The 23,677-nt window shown below is 44.9% G+C and overlaps 1 protein-coding gene across 3 annotated transcripts in view; it reads right to left on the bottom strand.

Moving 5' to 3' along the window:
- INPP5B (inositol polyphosphate-5-phosphatase B) overlaps positions 1 to 23,677 on the bottom strand; it is a 199,566-nt gene that overhangs the window by 7,177 nt on the left and 168,712 nt on the right. For all 3 annotated transcript variants that reach the window (XM_077481814.1, XM_077481815.1, XM_077481816.1), the window contains 8 exons: positions 23,240 to 23,375; positions 19,863 to 19,973; positions 16,780 to 16,945; positions 11,906 to 12,141; positions 10,338 to 10,451; positions 8,865 to 8,949; positions 8,287 to 8,414; positions 7,901 to 8,012 (listed from right to left, as the gene is read on the bottom strand). In XM_077481814.1, coding sequence (XP_077337940.1) covers positions 7,901 to 8,012; positions 8,287 to 8,414; positions 8,865 to 8,949; positions 10,338 to 10,451; positions 11,906 to 12,141; positions 16,780 to 16,945; positions 19,863 to 19,973; positions 23,240 to 23,375 — 1,088 coding nt within the window. The remainder of the gene's footprint in view (positions 1 to 7,900; positions 8,013 to 8,286; positions 8,415 to 8,864; positions 8,950 to 10,337; positions 10,452 to 11,905; positions 12,142 to 16,779; positions 16,946 to 19,862; positions 19,974 to 23,239; positions 23,376 to 23,677) is intronic.

The raw sequence follows: 23,677 nt of genomic DNA, 5'->3' as shown, positions 1-23,677 counted from the left end.
TAATAATAATAATAATAATAATAATGTAGAGGCTCCTGACGAGAGGTAAGAGGACTCAAAGTCACCCAGCGGAGCTGAAGAAGACTGATTGATGCTGTAGATCCTATAGCTACAGGGTTATCAGATTACAGACATCCATTCCCTTGCAGGATACCCAGTAAATTCCCCCGGCCCCCAGGAGAGTATGAGCTGGGGTTACTCATAGCAGAAGGACATGTCACATCCATGTAGAGGTATGACACCAGGCCCAGAGTGCAAGGCAAGGCCTTAGGTGCTCATAAACCTAGCTTGCTGGTGCTGACGAGCATAGGAAAACGAGAGGTGACCAATTTACAACTATGGCTTTGCAAAGCACAAGCAGCAGGATTGTGCTTTCGCTACGCTGAATGGCAGTAAAGTAATCGATCCTTCTAAGACACTAGCAAAGAAATGAAGCCTACTGGGTACAAGAGGGGTTATCCTGGGACTGGTTTACAATCCTCCTGTAGGTGGCAGTGTAATTCAACTGAATCTGAATTCTTTTGCCCTTCAATAACCAAGAAATTTTTTTCAAGTGTTTTTCTTAAAAAAAAAACAATTGCCCTACTGACTGATAACAAATATAATTGTAGCTAATGTTTTTTGCAGAGGGAACATAGGACTACTACACTGCACAAATTACTGAATCTGGCTGTAAATCTGACTTGGTTATACAGTTGCAATAATATGCTTTACATTTATGGATCATGATACTTCTATACATGGAGTGTTCAGAGGCAGGCTATAACTGTAATTTATACTGGAGACCTCCTAGGTGACAAAGTTTAACAATCCAATTACCAGGGATAAGAGAGCAAAACCACAAAACAATTAGACCCCTTTCACACTGGGGCGTTTTTCAGGCGCTTTAGCGTTAAAAAAAGCGACTGTAAAGCGTTTGAAAGAAGCCTCATCTGCAATCCCAATGGGAAAGCCCAAGTGCTTTAAGAGCCCTTTCACAATGTGAGCGCCCGAAAAACGCTTGTAAAGCACCGCTTAAACAAGCAGCGCTTTACCAGCGTTTTTCGAGCGCTATTGGGGCACTTTTAACCCCTGCTAGAGGCCAAATAAAGGGTTAAAAGCGCCCACAAAGCACTGCTGCCAAAAATGCTTTTCAGACGTTTTGCAGGCGCCTCCCATTGATTTCAATGGTAAGGGGTGCTTTAGGAGCGGTGTATTCACCACTCCAAAAGCGCTGCAAAGAAGCTGCTTGCAGGACTTTTTTTGACGCCCTGCCAGCGCAGAGCCTCAGTGTGAAAGCACTCGGGCTTTTATATTGGGATTGCAGTTGCAGCATCTTTCAGACGCTTTTTTTAAAGCGAAAGCGCCTGAAAAACGCCCAAGTGTGAAAGGGGTCTTAAAGTTCAATTCCAGGGGGGGGCGTGGCCAAGATGGCGATCTAGGAGGCAGCAAGATTTAGAGCTCTGCTGGATATCCTGTCTTTATCCTGACTCCGGACAGCCTGTGGGCTATATACACTGCCTATCTTGCGGCAGATGTCCTCCAAAACAAGGCACAGGGGCAAGAGACTCCATTTCCCGCTGCCTGTTGAGACTTCTGGGTCGCAAGAGGTCCCGCGTGCTGCGGCCTCCTCGAGGTGTCTGCAAAACATGGCCTCGCAGACGGAGATGGCGGACCCGGCGGAGGAGAGACAGCTTGGCTTTCAAGAAGTGATGGCGGCGATCGCCACCTGTCAGGCGACCCTCACCAATAAGATCGAAGCGGTGCAGCTAGATGTCGGGCTCATCAGGCAGGACTTGGACAAGCTACGGTCTCGGGTGACGGAGGTTGAACACAGGTCCAGCCTGACTGAGGACACGGTGGCGGAGCACACGGCCTCCATTCGCTCCCTTCAGACTCGGGTTCGCGCCCTGGAGTATAAAGTGGACGACGCCGAGAACAGGAATAGGAGGAATAACCTCCGCCTTGTCGGTCTGCCGGAGGGTGAGGAGGGGAAGAATCCGACGGTGTTCGTGGAGGAGTTGCTAAGGTCCCTGCTACCGAACGCACAATTTTCCCCGTACTTTACTGTGGAGCGGGCGCACCGCGTGCCTCCTGCCCCCGGACCGCCCGGAGCTCGTCCGCGGACGCTAATCTTCCGCATGTTGAACTTCCGAGACCGGGATGAAGCATTACGGGCCGCCAGGAGAGAGGGTGACCTATTGTACCACAATGCCAGGCTTCTCTTCTTTCCAGACTACTCCATGGAAACGCAGAAGCTCCGCCGTGCGTTTGACCAAGTGAAGGCGGGTTTGCGGGCGAGAAACATTAAGTACAGTGTCCTGTTCCCTGCCAAGTTGCGGGTCCAAGATGGTGAGACAGTGCAATTTTTCACCTCGCCGCGGGACGCGGCCGCGTGGTTGGAGACCTTGCCCCCCCGGGGGTGAAGAGTGCAAGCTTCTATTTTGTCCCACTGTTTTCTCTACTCCCCTGTTTATTTGGCTACTCTGGCTGTATTCCTAATTTCTCTTTTTACACTGCCGGTGGTGCCTTGTGCGCAGGCTGGCCAACTGCATCGGATGAGGTACTGTCCTATCTGTTACTGTGGCACAAAGCCCCTTCCCTGCCTGTGGACATGTCGCTCTGCCCGAATGTTGAACTTGGGTTCATGTATTGGTTTTGGGTGGGGGTGGCGTGCTCCCTTTATGCTCTCATGGGCTTTGCCGGCAGGGAACGGGGGTTACCAGGTGGGGGGGTCTTCCCCCCCTCTTCACTTGTGGCGCTGGATGTCTGGCCGGGAACATGCCTACATGTTGCTGGGGATACACAAGCCTTTGCAGCTGGACGTTTGGACATTTGGGTGGGGGGTTATTCCATAGAGGGTATCCGGAGGGGGGGGGGGGTGGGGGGGAATGTATATGTATGATGCTGTGTACCCGGGATGTCCTCCCTCCTCTTTGACTGTTTTTCCCCTTTTTTTTTTTTTATGTGTTTTTTGAATGTGGGAGGCAGTGTTCATTTACATGTCTTTGCTTAAGTTGTGTGCCCCTAAGTGTGCTTAGGAGAATGTTAATATGTTAGCGTTCCAGCATCTCTACTGTCTTGTAGGGTGGGGGATTTTTGCTGTCAGCTAACGTCCCTTTGATATTTCTTACTGTTGCGTTTTTGTAATTGGGTATGGGAACCAATGCATCGCCAGTTGTAGGGGTGGGGGGGGGGGGGGTTATGGTTTGGGATTGCGTGTCTGCAGTTGCAGACGGTGGGGTTGCGTTTTGTGTTTTTATGTTTTTTTGTGGTTTTGTTTGCTGTTTTGTTCGGAGTTGCTACTATAATACAAGGCGCGAGCTAACCTGTGGGGGTACATGTCTATACATGGGTACTGTGGCAGTATGTGACAGGCATGTGGTGTGATCTCTGGGGATTGGTGGCTGGGGGAGGGGGGGGCGGCCTGGGTCCGATGGCTTTGTAATGCACAGTATGGCTAATGTCTCCATCTTATCTTGGAACGTGCGGGGGCTAAACTCTGCTGTTAAGAGGTCTCTGGTGTTTAAGTACTTGCAGAGGTATGCCCCCCACGTGTGTATTCTCCAAGAGACGCATATGCTTGGCCAGCGGATCCTGGGTCTCCGGAGGGCGTGGGTTGGCACGCATTACCATTCTACTTACTCGAACTATGCTAGGGGGGTTAGTATACTGATCCGGAAATCTCTCCCGTCTCAGGTTCTGGATGTCCGTACTGACCCTGGGGGAAGGTTTGTGATCCTACACCTGACTGTCTGTGGGAGAAACGTGGTTTTGGTGGGACTATATCTTCCCCCTCCAGCCGATTCGACGGTTCTCTATGACATTATGCGGGTGGTGATGGGCTATTCCACACAGGAGATCCTTATATTCGGCGATTTTAACTTGACTCCTAGGGATGATCTTGATAGACTACACCTCGGGCACAGGTCTTCCTCTGAGTTGCAGCAGTGGGCCACTACCTTCGCTCTGACTGATGTGTGGCGGCATTACCACCCGCATGATCGGGAGTATACATGCCACTCGGCATCACACAGAGCTCTCTCCAGAATTGACTTAGTTTATGCCTCTTCCGGGGCGCTTGTGTGGACGCAGGAGGTCCGCCATTTGCCCAGGGGTATTTCGGACCACTCCCCACTGTGCCTAACCTTATCTCTGGATAGACCCCCTGGACTGAGACTCTGGCGTTTGTCGGGCTTCTGGGTGACGGATGACAGGGTTCTGGAACCGATGACTGAAGCACTCTGTCAGTATTGGACTACTCATGGGGCACAGACACCTGTGCTGACTGCCTGGGATCCTTTTAAGGCCTGGACGAGGGGGGCTTTCATTTCCCCATATCTCCCATGTGCAGAGGGAGGCTGAGCGGACCGTGCGGGAGCGGGAGGGGGAGGCTGGGAGGCGGGAGGCGACCTACATCTTGGATCCCAGCGGTTCTAACTACTTACGGTGGCAGGGTGCGTTGCGGGAGCTCTCGCTGTGTAGGGTGGAACAGACTAAAAAATCTATGCTACACGCTAGGCAGCGGGTCTTTGAATTCGGTGATAGGAATGGGCGGCTGCTGGCCTGGCTGGCAAAGGGGCAGATGGGATCCACACATATAGCTCAGATTCGGGATGTCACTGGGGATCTACTGTCTTCCCCTGCTGCCATTAATCTTCGGTTCCTTGACTTTTTTAGAGGGGTCTATACTTCTCGTGCTGGGCCTGACTCCGCAGAGACGCGGAATTATTTGCAGCAGATCCCCTTCCCTATGTTATCTCAGACGGACAGGGATATGCTGGATGGCGATATTACCCTGGAGGAGGTACAGGCGGCGATTGGGGCGCTTCAGCCGGGTAAGGCCCCGGGTATGGATGGGTTACCATCGGAATTCTATGTACAAAATATGGAGCTCCTTGCCCCTAAACTTACTGCCTTGTTCTTGGGACTCGGGGCGGCGGATGCCCTTCCTGAGTCCATGGAAGAAGCGGTCATTGTCCTTATCCCCAAACCAGGTAAGGACCCGCAGGAGTGCTCCTCCTACAGACCCATATCTCTACTAAATGTAGATGCCAAAATACTAGCAAAGGTTCTGGCCACCCGACTCACATCGGTCGTTTCGAAGTTGATCCATGCCGACCAAACTGGTTTCATGCCTGGTAAGTGCACGGACATCAATATACGTCGTCTTTTCCTTAATCTTTCTATTTCGCATGACAATAGTGGCTCCCGGGTGGTGGCGTCCCTTGACGCAGAAAAGGCGTTTGACTCTGTGGAGTGGGGATACCTTTGGGAGGTGCTTCGTTGCTTTGGGTTTGGCCCTGGTTTTTTGCGTTGGCTGCAATTGCTCTACAGGGCGCCCCGGGCTAGGGTGCGCACCAACGATCGACTCTCGGAGCTGTTCTCACTCCACAGAGGCACGCGTCAGGGGTGTCCTTTGTCCCCCGGGTTATTTGCCCTGGCCTTGGAGCCCCTGGCGATTTACATCAGGGAGTCCCCGGGAGTTCAGGGACTGGTGGTGGGCGGAGTGGAAGAAAAGATTTCGCTGTATGCGGATGATGCCCTGCTCTATCTGAGGGATGCTGGCCCCTCATTAGGAGCCGCCTTACGGATCTTCGACCAGTTTGGAGCCCACTCCGGTATCCGTATTAACTGGTCGAAGTCGAGTTTGCTTCCCTTGGATGGAGGGGTGGGTGATGGCGTGGATTCTGGCCCTTTGGAATGGGTATCGTCTTTTAAATACTTGGGGGTGCTGGTATCTAGAGATCCCACTCATTATTACAGACTGAATATAAGCCCCTTATTACGTTTTGTCAAAGACCGATTTCGGTCGTGGGCTGGGTTGCCACTAAACCTCTTGGGTCGCATCAGTATCTTTAAGATGGTGCTGCTGCCCAAGCTCAACTACATTTTTAGAAATAGTCCGGTGTGGGTTCAGGCCTCCTTTTTTCGTGTACTGGATGGACACCTTACCTCCTTTTTGTGGAATGGTATGACCCCTCGTCTGGCCAGGGCTACATTGCGCCTTCCTACACATTTGGGGGGACTCGCTCTCCCCGATGTGCGGGCCTATTATTGGGCGGCAATACTGGTTACAGCGCACTGGTGGTTGGATGGGAGTCGTTCTAATGCTGCGGTGCATGTGGAGGCGGCGCGGGTGGGTACCAGACGAGATCTTCAGGATCTGGTGTATAAGGGGGTGAGGGCTCACTCTGATCTCCCTATCCCGACAAAAACTACATTGACGGTGTGGGTTGTGGCTAGGCGTAGATTCTCGGTTGCCGCGCGATGGTCTCCTGCTCAGCCACTCTGGGGTAATCCCAACTTGCAACACTTTCGTACGGTTCCGGACCACCGGGTGTGGGCTAGGTATGGGATAATGACACTCAAGGATATTATGTCTAACGGCACCCTACTGACTTTTACACAGCTGACTGGGAAACATGATCTACCGGGTTGGATGTATTTCCGTTACACTCAACTACGTCATGCAGCCAGGGCCCAATTCCCGGTTCCCCCCCTGCTCCAGTTGGATCCAGTGGAGGAGCTTCTGTCTGATGGTGAACTACGAAAGCCCCTCTCCTCCTTGTATGGTGTTTTACTGCCAAAGGATATTCCCAGGATGGCTAGGTTGTGGGAGGCATGGCATGGTGATATACCGTCGCTCACTCGGGAAGATTGGGAGCACTGTTTACATCATGGTCCCAGGGTAATGATAGCGGCGGGTGACAAACTAAAGCAGCTTAAATTTTTTCATAGGGTGTATCTCACTCCAGTTAGATTATCTAGGATGTATGCGGACAGGGATCCGTACTGCCCCCGTTGCAGGACGTGTCTTGGCTCGTTTTTGCACATGTTTTGGGAGTGCCCATCCCTGGCGCCCTTCTGGGAAGGGATTTTTGAACAGATGAATGTCCGTATGGAACTGTCGGTCCCTAGGACTCCGGAACTTGCTCTCCTGGGGGTACAAGAGGATGCTCAGAGGTCACACCACAGTAAGATCCTTATCTCTATCCTTTGTTTCTATGCTAGGAGGGAGATTCTGGTGCGATGGACATCCTCAGTTCCGCCTAGGGTGTCTGCATGGGAGAATAAAATCAATGCTGTGTTGCCTCTTTACAAATTGACTTATCTAAGTAGGAGATGTCCTTGGAAGTTTGACAAGGTATGGTCCCCTTGGACTGGACCTACCCTTGGATAATGGGCGGAGGGTGGCGGGGTGCCCTGTGTCTTACCCCTCTTGCGTTTTCTTGTTTCTCTCTGGTGAGCTCCCTCTCCTCCCCCCCCCTTTCTCTGGCATCTCCTCCCCCCTCTCTACTCTCACCCCCCCCCCTTTTTTTTCTGTTTTCTTTTCCTCCTTTCCCCTTTTCTTTTTCTGAATCGGCTGTCTTGCCTTCACCCCTTTTTCCCCCCTAAGAGGGTTATATCATTGTCATAGCTATCCTTTGGCTCACAGATCCTCAGTGTTCACTATGCTTGTTCTGCTGACCTTGGTACGATGTTACAGTATGCCTTGTATGCAGATTTTGTATTATGTGTATGATTAATAAAGCACTCCTGATTGTTAAAAAAAAAAAAGTTCAATTCCAGGTATGGGCATTTTTACATTATTATCATACTACATGTTAGAGTTAGTAGGCGCCACTACTACAGTGATCTCCACTAGCTGAGAAGCTGCCCTGCTGCATTGCAAACATAGGCGGTCACCTGCTCAGCAAGGGAGCCATTAGGGAACACTTGCCAATTTCTCAATGGATGCACAATGTTCTTCGACACATCAATTATGTTTTTACTGGTGAGAAGTGGTCCTGAGGGTGGGACCATGTGCGGAAACATGTTGGTTGACTAAAGTTTTGCCTATGAAGACATCATGGGTGTGTGTTTTTTTACTTTGGATTATACTGAACAAAACAAATAACACAGACAATGAACATCTTACCTAAAATGTTAATATCTAGATGGTTCTGTAATGAGTTGCTCAACAGCTCTCGCAAGAAAGATAACAGGCAGTTGAAGACATTTTTGTGGTGCAGTGGTAATCGGGAAATAACCTATTAAGAAGCAAATAATGATATCATGTGGTCACAGATCGAGGAAATAATGCAGAAAACTGATGCCATCATTCTCCTAGTATGCACCTCTCTGTAAAACTGCTCTGGTCCATAGGGGGTGTACAGGTGTGAGCATACAATACCTGACATTTTTTATGTAAATACATACATATTATAGCTTCTAGTAAACTACACAATACCCCACAAGAAACAATCTACAATGCAGTACTAAATTATTATATATATATATATAAAAATGATCTATAAAATGTACCTCTTTACTGCTGCTATAATCTTCAGCACACTGCAGACAGGTGTTATACAAATGATAACAGACCACAGGCTCAGGAAGACCCTCCAAGTAGAGCAATAAGGCTTCAACAACAGAATGGTTGCTTCCAGCTTAGCAGTACGTTAAAGAAAAATGGCATTTTGATACAGGATACAGAGGCTGATAAAGGAAGAACAGCGCCACCTCCGTAGTTTACTATATACTGTATATACTTTATATAGATTTCAAAAGTTCTCTAGTCAAACAAAAAAGATCATCACCATAATCTAAGACAATTTTAAACTATGCATAACATGAATAGATAGAATTCATAAAGGTAAAAAACCTTTAAAAGCACTTTAATTTTTGGCATCCTGAGGTTGCGAACAATTGATGCGATGTAGCTGGCTAACACCTCCCAAAACTGAAGTATTAGTTTTGGATGGACTGCTCCGTTACGGAAGTAAGTGATATTAAGAGTGAGAGTAAAGCCCCATACACACTATCAGATTTTCTGCTGAATTTTGTCTTTAGCAGCAACACTGCCTAGAGAACAAATTCTACTTCTATCTCAAGGATACGAATAGATTCTGGAAATCCTGTGTCTAAGCAGTCTCTGATGGCTTCAAATTCTGATCTTAATCCAGGCTGTTGAAACAAGTCTTCCTGAAAATGTAAAAAACAAAACAAAAGAAAACATGGTTATATTTTAAAAAATTTTTAAATTTACACATAAAATAAACATCATCAACATCATAAACAGGTAAAGAACCATGTTTAAAGCCCAACTGCCCCCACTGCATGGGCACCTGTTCGTCAACTGTTTAGGGGTGAGAAAAAAGCCAATACTTACCCAGTGCTTCGTTCCACCTGAAAATGGCACTCCCCCAATGTTCAGCGGTGGACTGTTCACGGTCTAAGCAGCCTGCTCTGGGTTTGATGACATCAGGAACAGTCCACAACTCAAAACTGCTGAAGCGCAGGGTTGCCGAGCTTGTCTTGTGCTGGAAGGATCATGTAATTATATATCTCCCTTCTACTCTTCCCTAGACAATAATGAGCAAATAACCTGTGCACTGCGGGCACAGCCCCACTGCATGGGAAAACTCTTGTTTTTCCTTTAAATGGTAATAAAGTGACAACAGACAGAAACAATTAATTTCTCTAATCTTGTCCTCCAGCTTTCAGTCTACAACCTTGTATGGGCTTTCTGTATAAAAGCTGGAGAACATGTCAATGGACTATGGGGGCGCTCATCAGCATCCTCACAACAAACTACAAGTCCTTCTACTGTAATGAAAGTTTATTAATTCACTGGAAACCGTGTATGAATAACATGGATGTATGGGCAGAGCTCCGCACAAGCATGCTCTTTTCATCCTCTGTTATGGAGGAAGAGGGATCGGGGGAGACTTTATACTCTCTGGATCAAAGTCGCATCAAAGTAGTGCAGGCACCTTTTCAAATTTGCAATATTTGATCTTTTAGTAAAGCTTGATAGGAGCAGGTGGTGCCAACAATACTTTAATTTGCAGTCCACTTTTTAAACTCAGTGCTAAGGAGTCCTTCAGGTTCTAGTTTTGTGGCTTACACCGATCACACCCATTACCATTTGGTGTCAAAACATGCTTGTAATTATTTCACAATTCTCCCCAAACCAGGGGAAATCAGTGTGGAGAGAACGGTGAAAATACTTTGATACACCTCTGGATATAAACAGCATCAAATACTAGGATGTTAACACAGCTTACCCAATCAACACCATTTTATTGGTAAATACTGGGAACATAATTAAAGCAAACATCCATTATTTTAAACTTCGAAAGCCCCATACATACTATCAGATCTTTGCTGATTTTTTGTCTTCAGATTTACCAAAACCATGTAGTGTAAGAGCCGGTCTGATTGCATACAATTTGAAACTCCTAAGGTTTTGTCCTCATAGTATATGGTTTTGGTAAAGCTGAAGGAAAAAAAATCAGCCAAAAATCTGATAGTGTGTATGGGGCTTAAGATTTGCTTGGAATGAGAAAAAGAGAGGACAGAAGTCTTACCTGCTGAGATGTGTTCCGATGCAAATGGTCAACCATCATAAATAGCTCTTTTGGAATAGCCAATGGTTTTTCTGCGCCAACAAATTCATCCTTTATTTGAAGAGGCATATGTGCCTGAAAGTAGAAAAATCATACAACGTTATGATACCCATTTTACTAAAGCTAATATACACTGATCAGCCATAACATTATGACTACTGACATGCAAAGTGAATAACACTGATTATCTCGTTACAATGGCACCTGAACGTGGCGAAGTGAGCATAATGACCTTGAAGTTGTAGAAAAAACAGGCAAGTGTAAGGATTTGAGTGACTTTAACAAGTGCCAAATTGTAATGGCTGGGTCAGAGCAGCTTCAAAACTACAGCCCTTGTGGGATGTTCCTGGTCTGCAGTGGTAAGGACCTTCCAAAATTGGTCCAAGGAAGGAAAACTGGGCAATGCTCATTGATGTGCGTGGGAAGCGAATGCAGATCCATTTAGACCAATCTAGAGATGCACCTAAATTTAAGTGGCCCAAAAATATATGCCCAAAATTGTGTTTTCAGCATTTTGTCGAAAAAAGTTGCATATAATGGTGCCAAAAACGCACGCAAGTTTGCAGCAAATCTGCAGTGATTTTACCACAATTTTACTGTGTTTATGGTCCGTTTTTCATAGCTCACATGACTCAAAAACCAAATCAAATAAGTAACACAGGTGCGTTATTGATGCTTTATTGCTGCGTTTTCAATATTTTTAAATGGCAAGGTGCGTTTTTGGTGTGTTTTTTTTTTTAACTGACCAAAAATACAGCAAGCTGAATTTTTAGCACCACAATGGAAGTGCAAATGAACCAGTGTGAAAACATACATCGAATTTAAAGGGATGCATTTTTCTTGTTTTATGCACCAAAGGTGCCAAAAATGGCCGATAATAAATCCATATTCATTTCAATTCATGATATTCATTAAAAATTTGAATATAATACAAATTATTATATATTTATTTATTTTTTAAACTGTCATTTTCAGTTTGTCATTTTCGGCCAATTGCATTCTGAATTTTCGGTTTTCGGCACCAAATCCATTAGGTGCACCTTTAGTTCAACACAATAGACAAGGTACTGTAGCTCAAATCTCTGGATTAATCAAGCGATGTGCACGAGAGCCAAGGCTCTCGCTCCTCATTGGCTCCCTATGGGGGCTTTGGAGCAAGGTGTGTAGGCACACTCGGGGGGTGCCAGGAGCACTGGGGTTGTGTACCTGCAGGCCGGTCAGGGTGACCATGCTGACATCAGTCCACAGCCAAAAGCACCTACAGTGGGCTAATGTGAGCATCAGAGCTGAACCATGGAACAACGGAAGAGTGTTGACTTGACCGCCAAATTCTGCATATCTCTATCTAGTCAAGCATCTGAGGGATGTGCTGAAAAAACAAGTCCGACCCATGGAGGCCCCAGATACCACAGCATACTTTCAGAGGTCTAGTAGTATCCATGCCTTGACAGGTTAAGGTAGGTGTCATAATGTTATGGCTGATCAGTGTATAGTAATAATAAAGCTGTTATATTGTTATGTCATCATACCAATTCATGGATCGTCTCCGGTGACATGTCTCTGATAGGCTCTCTAATATGGCACATCATCTGAATAGAGGATCCAAAGCAGCTATGCAGATAGTTTCCAGTCACAGAGAGAAAAAAGTCCTTTCCTCTATCCAAGTGGAGGATTAAAATATCTTCTAATTTTTCTTCACCGGAATTGAGCTGAGCAGCCGATTGGTTATTTACAAACAGCTCCAGTTCTATTTGTGTTTCTGATCCTAAAATTAAAAGATAGTTAATAGTTTTTATTGCATCAAAAGTATTCAATAAAATAGCACAAATAAGAGATGATGGGCAGAATCTGATAACCTTTAGCAACCATCATTTAGTTTGCTGTGAGTTTCTAATTGGCAAGTATGTACATATCATCACTACTCATTGGTCAACCAGGTTTAAAAAGAAGTACAGCCAAAGCTATTTTGGCTGTACTTCTGGGGATAACAGGAGAGCAGTTTGTTCTGTACTCCTGTGACCTGTATTTAGCAGACTGAGGGCTAAAGCCTGCTGTCCACTGACGTCACAAAGCATGTCCAGGCTTGGGAAAGATCCCAACTTTACCATCAGAATCCGCCCAGATGCCTGGACCGACATTTGGCTCAGCCTCCCAGAGATCCGTTGAGGGCCTGAGCCAGACCTTCCCACCCCCTCCACAGCCTGGCACTCCAGTGAGCGCAGGAGGGGCAGAGGAGGGAGCCAGTGACTTATAGTCACTGACTCTCTGCAGACTGAAAACTGAGCGATCAGCGGTCTTTGATCACTCAGTTCTCAGTCTTAGAGCCAGTGGGGGACTGATGCAGCATCCACCTAGGTGAGTAAAATCCTTTATTTTTTAATCATCCCGTTATTGATCTTTTCAGTTGGCGATTCCCTGCACCATAAGAACAATCATAGCAGCTATTCAGCTGCTTAATTGTTCTAACAGGCAGCGGGAGGGGACATCCCCCCTCAGTGCTTCTACCGGCTCGCCGTGCGATGGCAGGGCAGAAAAGGAATCTGCTACCAGCAGAAGTTCGCCATAGAGAATACCGGTGACCAGATGGTCCCTCAGCAGTCTCTATGACTCTCGGAGGCCTAGATGCCTCGGCACGTCTGGCCTGGCAGTTGTAAATATTACTGTGTACTCGGCCGGCTGGAAAGCCAAGATCGTTTTTTCTTAGTTTTTTTTATCTTGGGCTTTCCAGCCCGGTGGAGAGATGTGGGGTCTTATTGATCCCACATCTCTCCATAAAGAGGACCTGTCATGCCCTATTTCTATTACAAGGGATGTTTACATATACGCCCACATATGTAAACAGTGTTCAATCCACATATGTGAGGTATCGCGAACGATAAAGCAAGAGCAACAATTTTATCCCAAGACCGCCTCTGTAACTCTAAACAGGTAACCTGTAAAAAGATTTAAAGCGTTGCCTATGGAGATTTTTAAGTACCGAAGTTTGGCGCCATTCCACGAATGTGCGCAATTTTAAAGCTTGTCATTTTAGGTATATATTTACTAGTCATAACATCATCTTTCACATTATACAAAGACATTGGTTTTTTTTTTTGTTCATGAAACTGGTCGCTCCCTTCCCCCCCAAAAAGACGCGTTTAAAAAATGTGACATAAAAAGTTGCGACTGCCATTTTATTATATATATATATATATATATATATATATATATATATATATATATATATATATATATATATATATATATATATATATATATATATATATATAGGATTCTGAGTAATTTTCTAGCAAGAAAAATTATGATTTTTACATGTAGGAGCGGAGTGCCAGAATTGGCCTGCATGGCAAGTGGTTAGAACCAAAACTTCTCTTTTAAACTGAGTTTTCAAGCTATGCGAATGGATCTACAATTGAGGCTTAACCAAAATTCAAATACATTTAACTGTTAGGCCGCGTACACACGAGAGGATTGTCTGCCCAACTAAGTTTGTCAGACAATCCGACAGACAGTCCGTCCTACTTTTGAATGAACGGACTTGACCACACACGATGAGCAGACAGTCCGCTGAAAGCTTGCCCGATGACGTGTACAGCACGTACGACGGGACTAGAAAAACGACGTCCAATACACTGCAATGCAACCTTTCGCCGTGTAAATCCTTTCTGAGCATGCGCCATACTTAGTCCGTCGAACTTGCCTACTCACGAGCGGACTGTCCGCTGAAACCAAGTTTGGACGGACTGTATTACGGAAATTCCGAAAGACTTAGTCCGCCAGACTGTCCGCTGAAAAAGTCAGCTGAAGCCCACACACTAGCGGATTGTCCGCTGAAACACGTTTCAGCGGACTAAGTTGGACAGACAGTCCGCCCGTGTGTACGCGGCCTTAGAGGAAGGACTACATATTCCTAACAGCTACAAAAAAGCCCTAGCAAAACTTTATTGATTTACTCCAACATTAGTCAATATCTTTCCATCTACATTTCTAAAACACCCACTTGTATTCTGTCTATTGTTATCCACCAGTTCCACTGTAACAAAAGAGCGAGGGCCATACAAACTGTAAAGAACATAAACTTCATGAAAGTCAGAAATCATACTGTATATTGCATGAATGCCATTAATTACTAATAAAAAGTCAAGTAAATGTGTGCATGACAACTCTTGGTCTGTATAATTGCAAAAAGGACAAACAAAGGACCCCCGCCCCCACTGTATACTTAAAATTGTATTGAAACACAAGAGCAGATATGTAATATATTGCAGCTTTAGGCCCCTTTCACACAAAAGATCCGATCAGGTCCGACTGTATGTTTTTCAGCCGTACCGGATCAGACTCTCCATTCTCCTCTAAGGAGTGCCATATGTAAACCAACTTGTGTTCATTTATACCTGGCTACCTCCGGGTCCGATCCAATCTGGCAAAAAAAAAAAATTAAAAATGGAACGGTATCTGTTCCCCTCGGACACAGACACAACCCCCTCTGCTCTATGGGCAGTCAGAAGTAAACAGACCGGCTGTTCATTTACATCTGGCTGCCCATAAAGCAGAGAGGGCTGTGTCTGCGTCTGCTCTACATAAGTGAAGTGGGCATGGACCTGTTATTCACCCACTCCGCTCAGCTCAGCAGGGTGATCAGTGGACAGATCTCCTGCTGAGCAAAAATGGATATAGCATGTGTGAAAGGGGCCTAGAATTCTTTGGATGTGGTGGCCACATAAATTTTTTTTATTGTTTTTCCACTTACTCACAGCACTCACTCAATTTACTGTGTCTACGGGAGACCAGCATTGTCCCCCTAGGCCCAAAAGTGTGCTAGGACTACAGCACAGATTCCCTTCTCTTTACCTCTATGGCATATGGGGGTGTTCTGTAGTCTGCAATATCACCTGAATTAGGATCAAAGCCCATGTTCAATTTGCAAATTGCATTTTTCAGATTTAAAAACAGTACATTTTGAAGGCTTGTGAAAATAATTTTAAATACGGATTCTAAAACTTGGTGTATGATTTCTTTACACGTACAGCAGTTTGCATAACTTTCATTGTTTTGATTAGAATGTGTTCACACTGGGGTTGAAGTTACCAAAACTAGAGAGTGCAAAATCTGGTGCAGCTCTGCAAAGAAACCAATCAGCTTCCAGGTTTTAGGCTGGATTCACACATATGCGATGCCAGATCTTGCATGCGATTTGCACCACATTTGTCAGTGGCTGAAATCACATCGCACTCACATGAAAATGGTGCAGGACACTTTTTTTGGTCTTCACTGGAATCAGATCACATGGGTGTACACAGCCATGCGATACGATTCTACAGTTCGCACTGCGTTCTGCTGCGCTTTGCGAACAAATTTGAGGGTGTAATTAACTTTCTATTGACACCCGGAGCGGTTAGCAGAGAGTAGTGTGAACTGGCTGCGAGTTAGATGCGATGCAGGAAACCGCACAGGAATTGCGTTGGTTCCCGCATTGCATACGTGTGAACCAAGACTTAGCCCTCGTTCACATTGAACACGGCTTTGAAATCGTGTGACTTAATCGGAAGCCGCGCAATTTCAGAGCAGCCTGTCCATGCAAATTCGAGTGTGACCTGAAAGACATCAGTGCGGCTTCATACACAGAGATCTATTGAAGTTGCACCCGCAATCGGCAAAAGTAGTGCAGAAACTGCTTTTGCAAATAGGTGTGGTGCTACAAAGTCAGCGTCGCACTGATTGGAACGGTGCCATTGCAGGCAAAAGGCTGCGATTTGTCATGCGATTTGACCTGTCAAATCGCATGACAAAATGCTTTAATGTGAACTAGGGCTTACGGTCAAATATTAATTGAACAAGCTGAAGTTAGAAGCTGATTTGCCATCATGGACAGCTGTACCAGATTTTGCACTCTCCAGTTTTAGTAAATCAACCCCATAGTGTTGCATTGCATTAGAAAAGAAATGTTCTGTATGCTACATTCTGCCATTAGCCCAGGTTCACACTGCTGCGGGGTTGAAATTGTTCAAGTTCAGCAGAACTCGCACAATTTCATTCCCACATGTTAGTCCGATGATTTCAGAGACTATTGAGATTGCACCTGAAATATGTTTGACGCCTGCAGTTTGCCATCTAGATCAGGTCCAATGTAGCCTTTCAAAAAATGCAACACAAATAAATGCATTTGCTGTGGTGTGAACGTGCCTGTACAAAGTCGGCATTGCACCGATTCGGACGGTGCCATTGCCGGCAATAACCGCCGTTTTGACATGTCAAATCGCATGAATGTGAACCTAGGCTTATTGTCAAAGCTTAATTGAACAAGCTAAAGTCGGAAACGGATTGGCTACCATGCACAGCTGCACCAGATTTCGCACTCTTCAGGTTAATAAATCAACCCCAAAAAAACAAGTAAAGGGTGTACCTGGTGTTAGGAATCCTTTGCTTGGATTAGCTCGGAGCCACTGTTTGCTGTAGGAGGGCTCATCCAACTTACTTATGAACTCATACTGACATGCCACTTGTCCATCATTATGAATGGTGAATGTCTGAACCTGTAGCTGCATGTACTTCACATCCTTAAAGTGAAACTAAGAAAGAGACAAACATCAGCACTTTCAGCTTCCCTAGCAAGGAACACATAAACATGAAAACTTTCCCCGTCTTGGAATAATACAAAAGGACAAAGACACACTTATGCAATGTTATTTCACAAGTGCCACTGTAATTACAGCTGAATTGCCAATTTAAACTGCCCAGACTAGAAGTACCATGTAACAGGGCTTCATCACACTGTGGTTGATTTATGCAAGAAAGGTTTTACAGTTTAAAGCAATACAACACAGCTTGTGCCATGAAAGGAAAAAGGGAAGCTCAACCACCACTAAGATTCTCCATCCTTAAACTAATTTGCAAACTGCAGAGCCTTTGCAGCTTTCAATGAATACAAAGCTTCCCCTGATTGGCTGAGTCAGAGGCAGCCGGATGACGTCACAGTCTCTGACTCATTCAATCAGAGGAAGCTTTGTATTCAAATTATATAACACAAAGGTTTCTATGAATAGCTGAGCGCCGCAGAGACCAACGTTATTTTGTTCCAGGTGTGAAGGTCTCCTCTGACACCCGAAACATAATGTTGTATATTGTATGTAGCTTCTGGCTACATACAGTTTCTACAGAGCGCCCAGCAACTGCACGTTAGTAAGGGAAATAGTTTGTTTGGGCCAGCGAGGCCGAACTGAAGCTGGAGATCAGCTTTAGATTGCATAAGTATAAAGTCAGATGTACATAGAGAGCAATATTTTCTAAATCACTTTGTGAGCATACAGTCACTCTGAAAATTAGGAGGCTCTGCCAGATTACACTGTGCACTAGGTGATTTGTAATTGGAGTCAAAGTTCAACTGATCTTTGAAGAAAACAAAGCTACAGTACATGTTTACTAGATACAGTCTTGTTCTTTAGCAAAGTCAAAGAACATAAAGGCAGCAGAAATTTTGCCTTAAATACTATACTTTTCTAGAGAAATTAAGACATGTGGGTGATCAACTGACCATTTTTCTACCTAGATCGACTCTGCCAGCCAATAGGAAACCATGCAATTAGCATCAGCACAGGGAATATGCAGTATTTTTTATGTTTTCTAAGGTATTTGTGAAAAACACTTCAGCATAATACAGCCCTCAAATTTTCCACTCGCCTACTCGCATTTTGCGAGTGGAAAATGAGGGCTTTCAAGCTGGACTGCCTGCCTAGGAGAGGGGTAAAGGGGAAGGGGAGAGCACCACCAGCAGGGTTGATCGGGAGCCGTTCTCCCAGCGATCGCCCCGGGGAGGAAGAGGAGAGCCACGGGATAGCAGGCTGTTACCGGCGCTTAAATTAACATCATTACATCAATCCCTATCCTGCCCCTTGACACTCCCTCATAAATTATCTCATGAAATGACACTTAAACGTTATATGCAAAAATAAGTTACAAAAATATTATAAATATTAATATTAAAAACAACTTTATCAGTGCAGCCTCACCTGTGTCTCTCAAAGTAGCCTCACCTGTGCCCACCATTGCAGCCACACTGCGCACACTATTGCAGACACACTGTGCCCATTGCAGCCTTACTGTGCTCATTACAGCCTGCGCCCATTTCAGCCATACTTTGCCCACTGCAGTCCCACTGTGCCCATTTTAGCCACACTGTGCTCATTGCAGCCTTGCCTGGGCAGAGGCATGCATGGCTGGTGGAAGAGGAGAGCCGCGGGATAGCAGGCTGTTACCGGCACTTACATTATAATTATCACCGCTCTGCTTGACGCAGCCCCGCCTCCTCCTGACCTGCGCCTGTGATAGACAGAATGCCGGTCCAATGCTGTGATGCATTCTATCACAGGCGCAGGTCAGGAGGAGGTGGGGCTGTCTCGAGCAGAGCGGCGACAATTATAATGTAAGCGCCGGTAACAGCCTGCTATACCACGGCTCTCCTCTTCCTCCAGCCATGCATTCCTCTGCCCAGACGAGGCTGCAATGGGCACAGTGGGACTGCAATGGGCAAAGTATGCCTGAAATGGGCACAGGCTGCAATGGGCACAGTTTGGCTGCAATGGGCACAGGCTGCAAAGGGCACAGTAAGGCTGCAATGGGCACAGTGTGGCTACAATAGTGGGAACAGTGTGGCTACATTGAGAGGCACAGATGAGGCTGCACTCATAAAGTTGTTGTTAATATTTATAATATTTTTGCAACTTATTTTTGCATAAAACATTTAAGTGTCATTTCATGAGATAATTTATGAGGCTGTGTCTAGGGGCGGGGCAGGGTAGGGATTGAGTGAGGCACTAGTGGTGGGTAACCTTTGAGGCCTGGCTAGTGGCTCAGGACTTGAAATTTTGAGCCCTGGCATAATATAATGTTATCAACATTTGTTAACGCTTTACAAAAAAAAAAAATTGTATAATTTGTAATCGCATATGTACATGGGAGATGTCGTTTACAGACACAGGATCTCCTTCTAGCTTTCCAGTGCTCTCTACTCTCTCTCTCTCAATGCAATTCAATCTATAAATTGTCTGGCTCTGAAAACATTTCACTCCATGTGTGGCTGACATATCTCAACCATTGGACATAGGCATGGTGATTTCAAATTGGATGTCTTCTTCCTTCACCCAATTTAATACAATAAGGAAAATATGGAAGAAGATCACAGAAGTAAAGATGTAAATGGTGCACATAATAATTTAAAACGCTGCAATAATAAAGCCAGCCATAGACGCTTTGAATTTCCTCCCACCAGGTGAACACAATGGCTCCACTGGAGGAATTCCCCTGTTAACTGTGTTAATGGGGGAATTGAGCAGTTTGCTTTCCTGCAACCCGAGGTTGCAGGAAAGAAAAACGCTCCGTTTATAGCTGGCCTAATTCAAAATATGTGATCACTAAAAATACACCATCCTCCTCTTTAAAATTACATTTTATAAGACAACATAGTCCTCATCAATAAGAAAGCACCTATACCTCTCTCTGAGACAGTGTAGCTGAAGGAATGCAGTCATTCTCCATTTTATCCAAAGAACGGACGATTTCCTCAAATGTTTTTTTATACAACTCTTCATTAACCACTTTTACCTGAAGAGGAAACAATAAAGGGAATGAAGTACTAGAAGACTTAATACTCACCGCAGGAAGAACCTGTATAGCAATACAATTTACCAGAAACATCTAAAAAGGTGGTCTCAATAATGATCAGTTAAGATACAAAAATATAAATCCGTTATATATGTAAATGATTTATTGAAAATGATCACTAAACCAATCTGAGTTGGGATCAGCTACCCCAAAACATGCAGATATTTGTTCAATCAAACGTGATCGTCAAAACTCCCAATCACTTTGGCAGAGTCAAAATTGAGAGCTTGCCAAATTGATCAAGTGGAGGATCTTTGGTTTGCAAATTGTATTCAGTTTTGTAATTTTAGTCACAATGAATGTTAACTTTTATGATCAAATCGATACATGTTACCCCTAATGATGACTGAATTACATAGAATGGATAACTTGGAATAATACATTGGATGGTGTACTTCCCTATTGTAATTTAGAAGGATATTAGGATTTAAAAGGAATTTTGTATTCATATAAAGCCACAGAGATGCAGATCAATCAGATGCCAGTAGCCTTAATAACTTATTAAAAGAATTTTATGTGTCTTACAAAACCCTATCTACAACTTGCGTAAATGTATAGAGTAAAATGCATGCTTTGTATTTATAGAGAAGACAGCTGCTACCCCCTTCTCACATGCATGATGTGACTGAATGTCTTTTTGCAACTATGCCATAATGGCAAGAGAAAATTGGCATGGCCCTTGTGTTATTGGTGATTGTTTATTCAATCAAAAGAAGAAGTATAGCTTTTTTTTACTATATTTCTATGGATCACAGGAGTGCAGTTCAGTCTGCACTTCTGTGACCTGTTTTAAGACAACAGTAGGCTAAAGCCATTATGGCTGACGTTACATATGGTCAGGATCCACCCAGATTCCTGGACCGTCAGCTGGCTCAGCAGGCCGCTGAGAGCCTGAGCCAGCCATTCCCCTCCACAGCCCGGTGGTCCAATAAGCACTGGAGGGGTACAGCAGAGCTGCTTGACAGTCACCAGCTCTCTGCAGCCTGAAGCGATCAGCGGTGTTTGATCACTCAGTTCTCGGCCTTATAGCTTATAGGGGACAGATGCAGCATCCACCTAGGCGACTATATATATTTTTTTTTTAAGTGAAACCCATACTTCTCTTGCACCACGTCACATAATATAAGTGTACAACATAAGATCATGAAGACCTAATTTAGGGACAATATTACTTTGCAGAAGCAGCATTATCCATATAATTAGCATGGATAATGTGTTATCTAACATATTAAAGCGGGGTTCCACCCTAAAGTGGAACTTCTGCTGATAAGAACCCCCCCCCCTCCGGTGTCACAATTGGCACCTTACAGGGGGGAGGGGGGTGGAGATACCTGTCAAAGACAGGTATTTACACCCACTTCCGGGCATAGACTCCCGTGGGAGTCTATGTCATTTCCTGTCCTGCCGCCCTGTCTGCTGGGACACACACGGGTCCCAGTGACAGCGCGGACAATTCCTATTGCGCTGCGCGACTTGCGTATGCGCAGTAGGGAACCGGGAAGTGAAGCCGATTCGCTTCACTTCCTGATTCCCTCACCTAGAATGGTGACGGCAGCAGTCGAGAGCCGAGCGATCGATCGGCCTCGGCATCGCTGGAACCCGGGACAGGTGAGTGTCCATTTATTAAAAGTCAGCAGCTGTAGTATTTATAGCTGCTGGCTTTTAATATTTTTTTTTTTTTTAGGTGGAATCCCTCTTTAAAAGGTAAGTTGCAACCATTTTCAAAAAGCCATGTAATAAAGCTGCCCATTTTTTTGCAATCCAAATGTTAATTATTTACCTTCTAATTTAAAGTGGTTGTAAACCCGAATTTTTTTTTTTAAATTGAGGCTTGCACCTTGTACAGTATTGGATTTCATATCATCTGTGCCCAGTCTTGCCACAAAGATTTAATCCAGCTCTGAGCAATCCTCTTTTTTCAGTGAGATAAAAATGACACACAGAGAAATAGGAGTTAGTTCTTCCCCCTTGCTGCGAGTGACAGGTGATTTACATATCTCTTGCACAAGCCTGAGAGAGACATTCTGTGTACTTCAGATCCCCTCCTCCTTTCTTCTTCAGCTCTCTCAGGATTGGCTGCTCCATACCTCAGCATGATTGGGCATGCTAAAGTCATGTGGGGACTTTGCTGAATTTTGACTAGATGTTAGTGATCATAGCAGAAGTTCAGTGTAAGTAATACACAGGAGAAAATGCATGTTGACAAGGGGAGTGTAGAGGTGGGCGTGGAGTCTACTGACATCACAACTCCACCCACCGACCTCCGGACAACAGACCCACCCACAGAATCTGCAGAGGGGAGACATTTGACAGGTAAGGATACATGCAGGAGGCAAGAATATCCTTATAGATAACCCCTATGACAGTAGTTTATAAAGTATGAGAGTGGGTTTACATCCACTTTAACTTAAAGTGGTTGTAAACCCTTACAACACACTTTGACCTACAGGTAAGCCTAGATTAAGGCTTACCTGTAGGTCCAAGAAATATCTCCTAAACCTACACGGTTTAGGAGATATTTGCCGAAAGACAGGCACATGGTGCATGCGCCGTAGACAGCGGCGCACTGAGCGAGGCACCCGTCAATGGCGATATGCCACGCGTGGCGGCTCCCGTGGGCATGCGCGGGAGTGATGTCATTGCGGCTACGCCGAATGACAGCAGCGGAGCAGCGAGACACACCGAGAAGATGGATGTGATGCATAGTAGTCCATTATGCTTTACCTTTGCAGGGAATGAAAGAGGAAGTAAACTCATCAGGGTTTACTTCCTCTTTAAATTACTGTTTAAAATGTATTGCTGTCAAGTTGTCTGGCTGCAGAATAGTAATACAGACACTGCTTTGGGAGGGAGGAATTCAGAAGACCATGCTCAGTAACATTCACTTATATGATCACACTGTGCACACAGTGGCCACAGATATCCCCCATTGCCCTGCATGTGCAGTCAATAGGAAAAGTGGAAAGTCATTTTACATACAAATCTTTGAAATTCATAGGTAATGAATACACTTCACAATATCATTTTGCATACGTAACATAAATCTGACTTTACTGGATTAGTTCCAGATCAGTTTTGCTGTCTGAAAGTACATGCATTTATTTAACAAGTCACTGCTTGTATGTGCAATCCATTAAGTAAACACGGCTTTTACATACTTACTGATAGTAAGATACTTTAAAAATACATTTTAGAAACAACCTCACCCCAATATTAAAAACAGAGCTGACTGGTTTATGGTCACTTGTTTTTAAGCTCATAACACTTTGATAATCCAGCTGCTTTATATGTTTGCCTTTCCAGAGTATGCGGTCACACCAGGCAGGTGCACGGCACTTTTCACTGCAGAGACAGAAAAGGAGTGAAGATATTGATATTATTAGACCAGACATAATCATGGTAAGGGCCCATTCACGATACTGCATTGCGTTAAGGCACGCTACATGCATCTGTGCAATATGATACTATTCATTCTGAAAGGCACCCCAGTGCACCTTGCTGATGGACATGTGTTGCAGCACTAATGTGCATTAGGGTGTGCTGCCAGAAATGATACATGTACTATTTATGGTAAGTTTTGTTGCATTGGGCCTTTTTTTTAAAAATGCTGCTTGCTGACGCTTTTTTTTTTTTTTTTTTTTTTT

This window comes from Lithobates pipiens, unplaced genomic scaffold, assembly GCF_037356315.1.
Source record: "Lithobates pipiens isolate NorthernLeopardFrog02 unplaced genomic scaffold, aLitPip1_a1.2 Scaffold_16, whole genome shotgun sequence".
In the NCBI taxonomy this organism is placed as follows: domain Eukaryota; kingdom Metazoa; phylum Chordata; class Amphibia; order Anura; family Ranidae; genus Lithobates; species Lithobates pipiens.
This window is presented reverse-complemented; position numbering and strand designations above follow the sequence as displayed.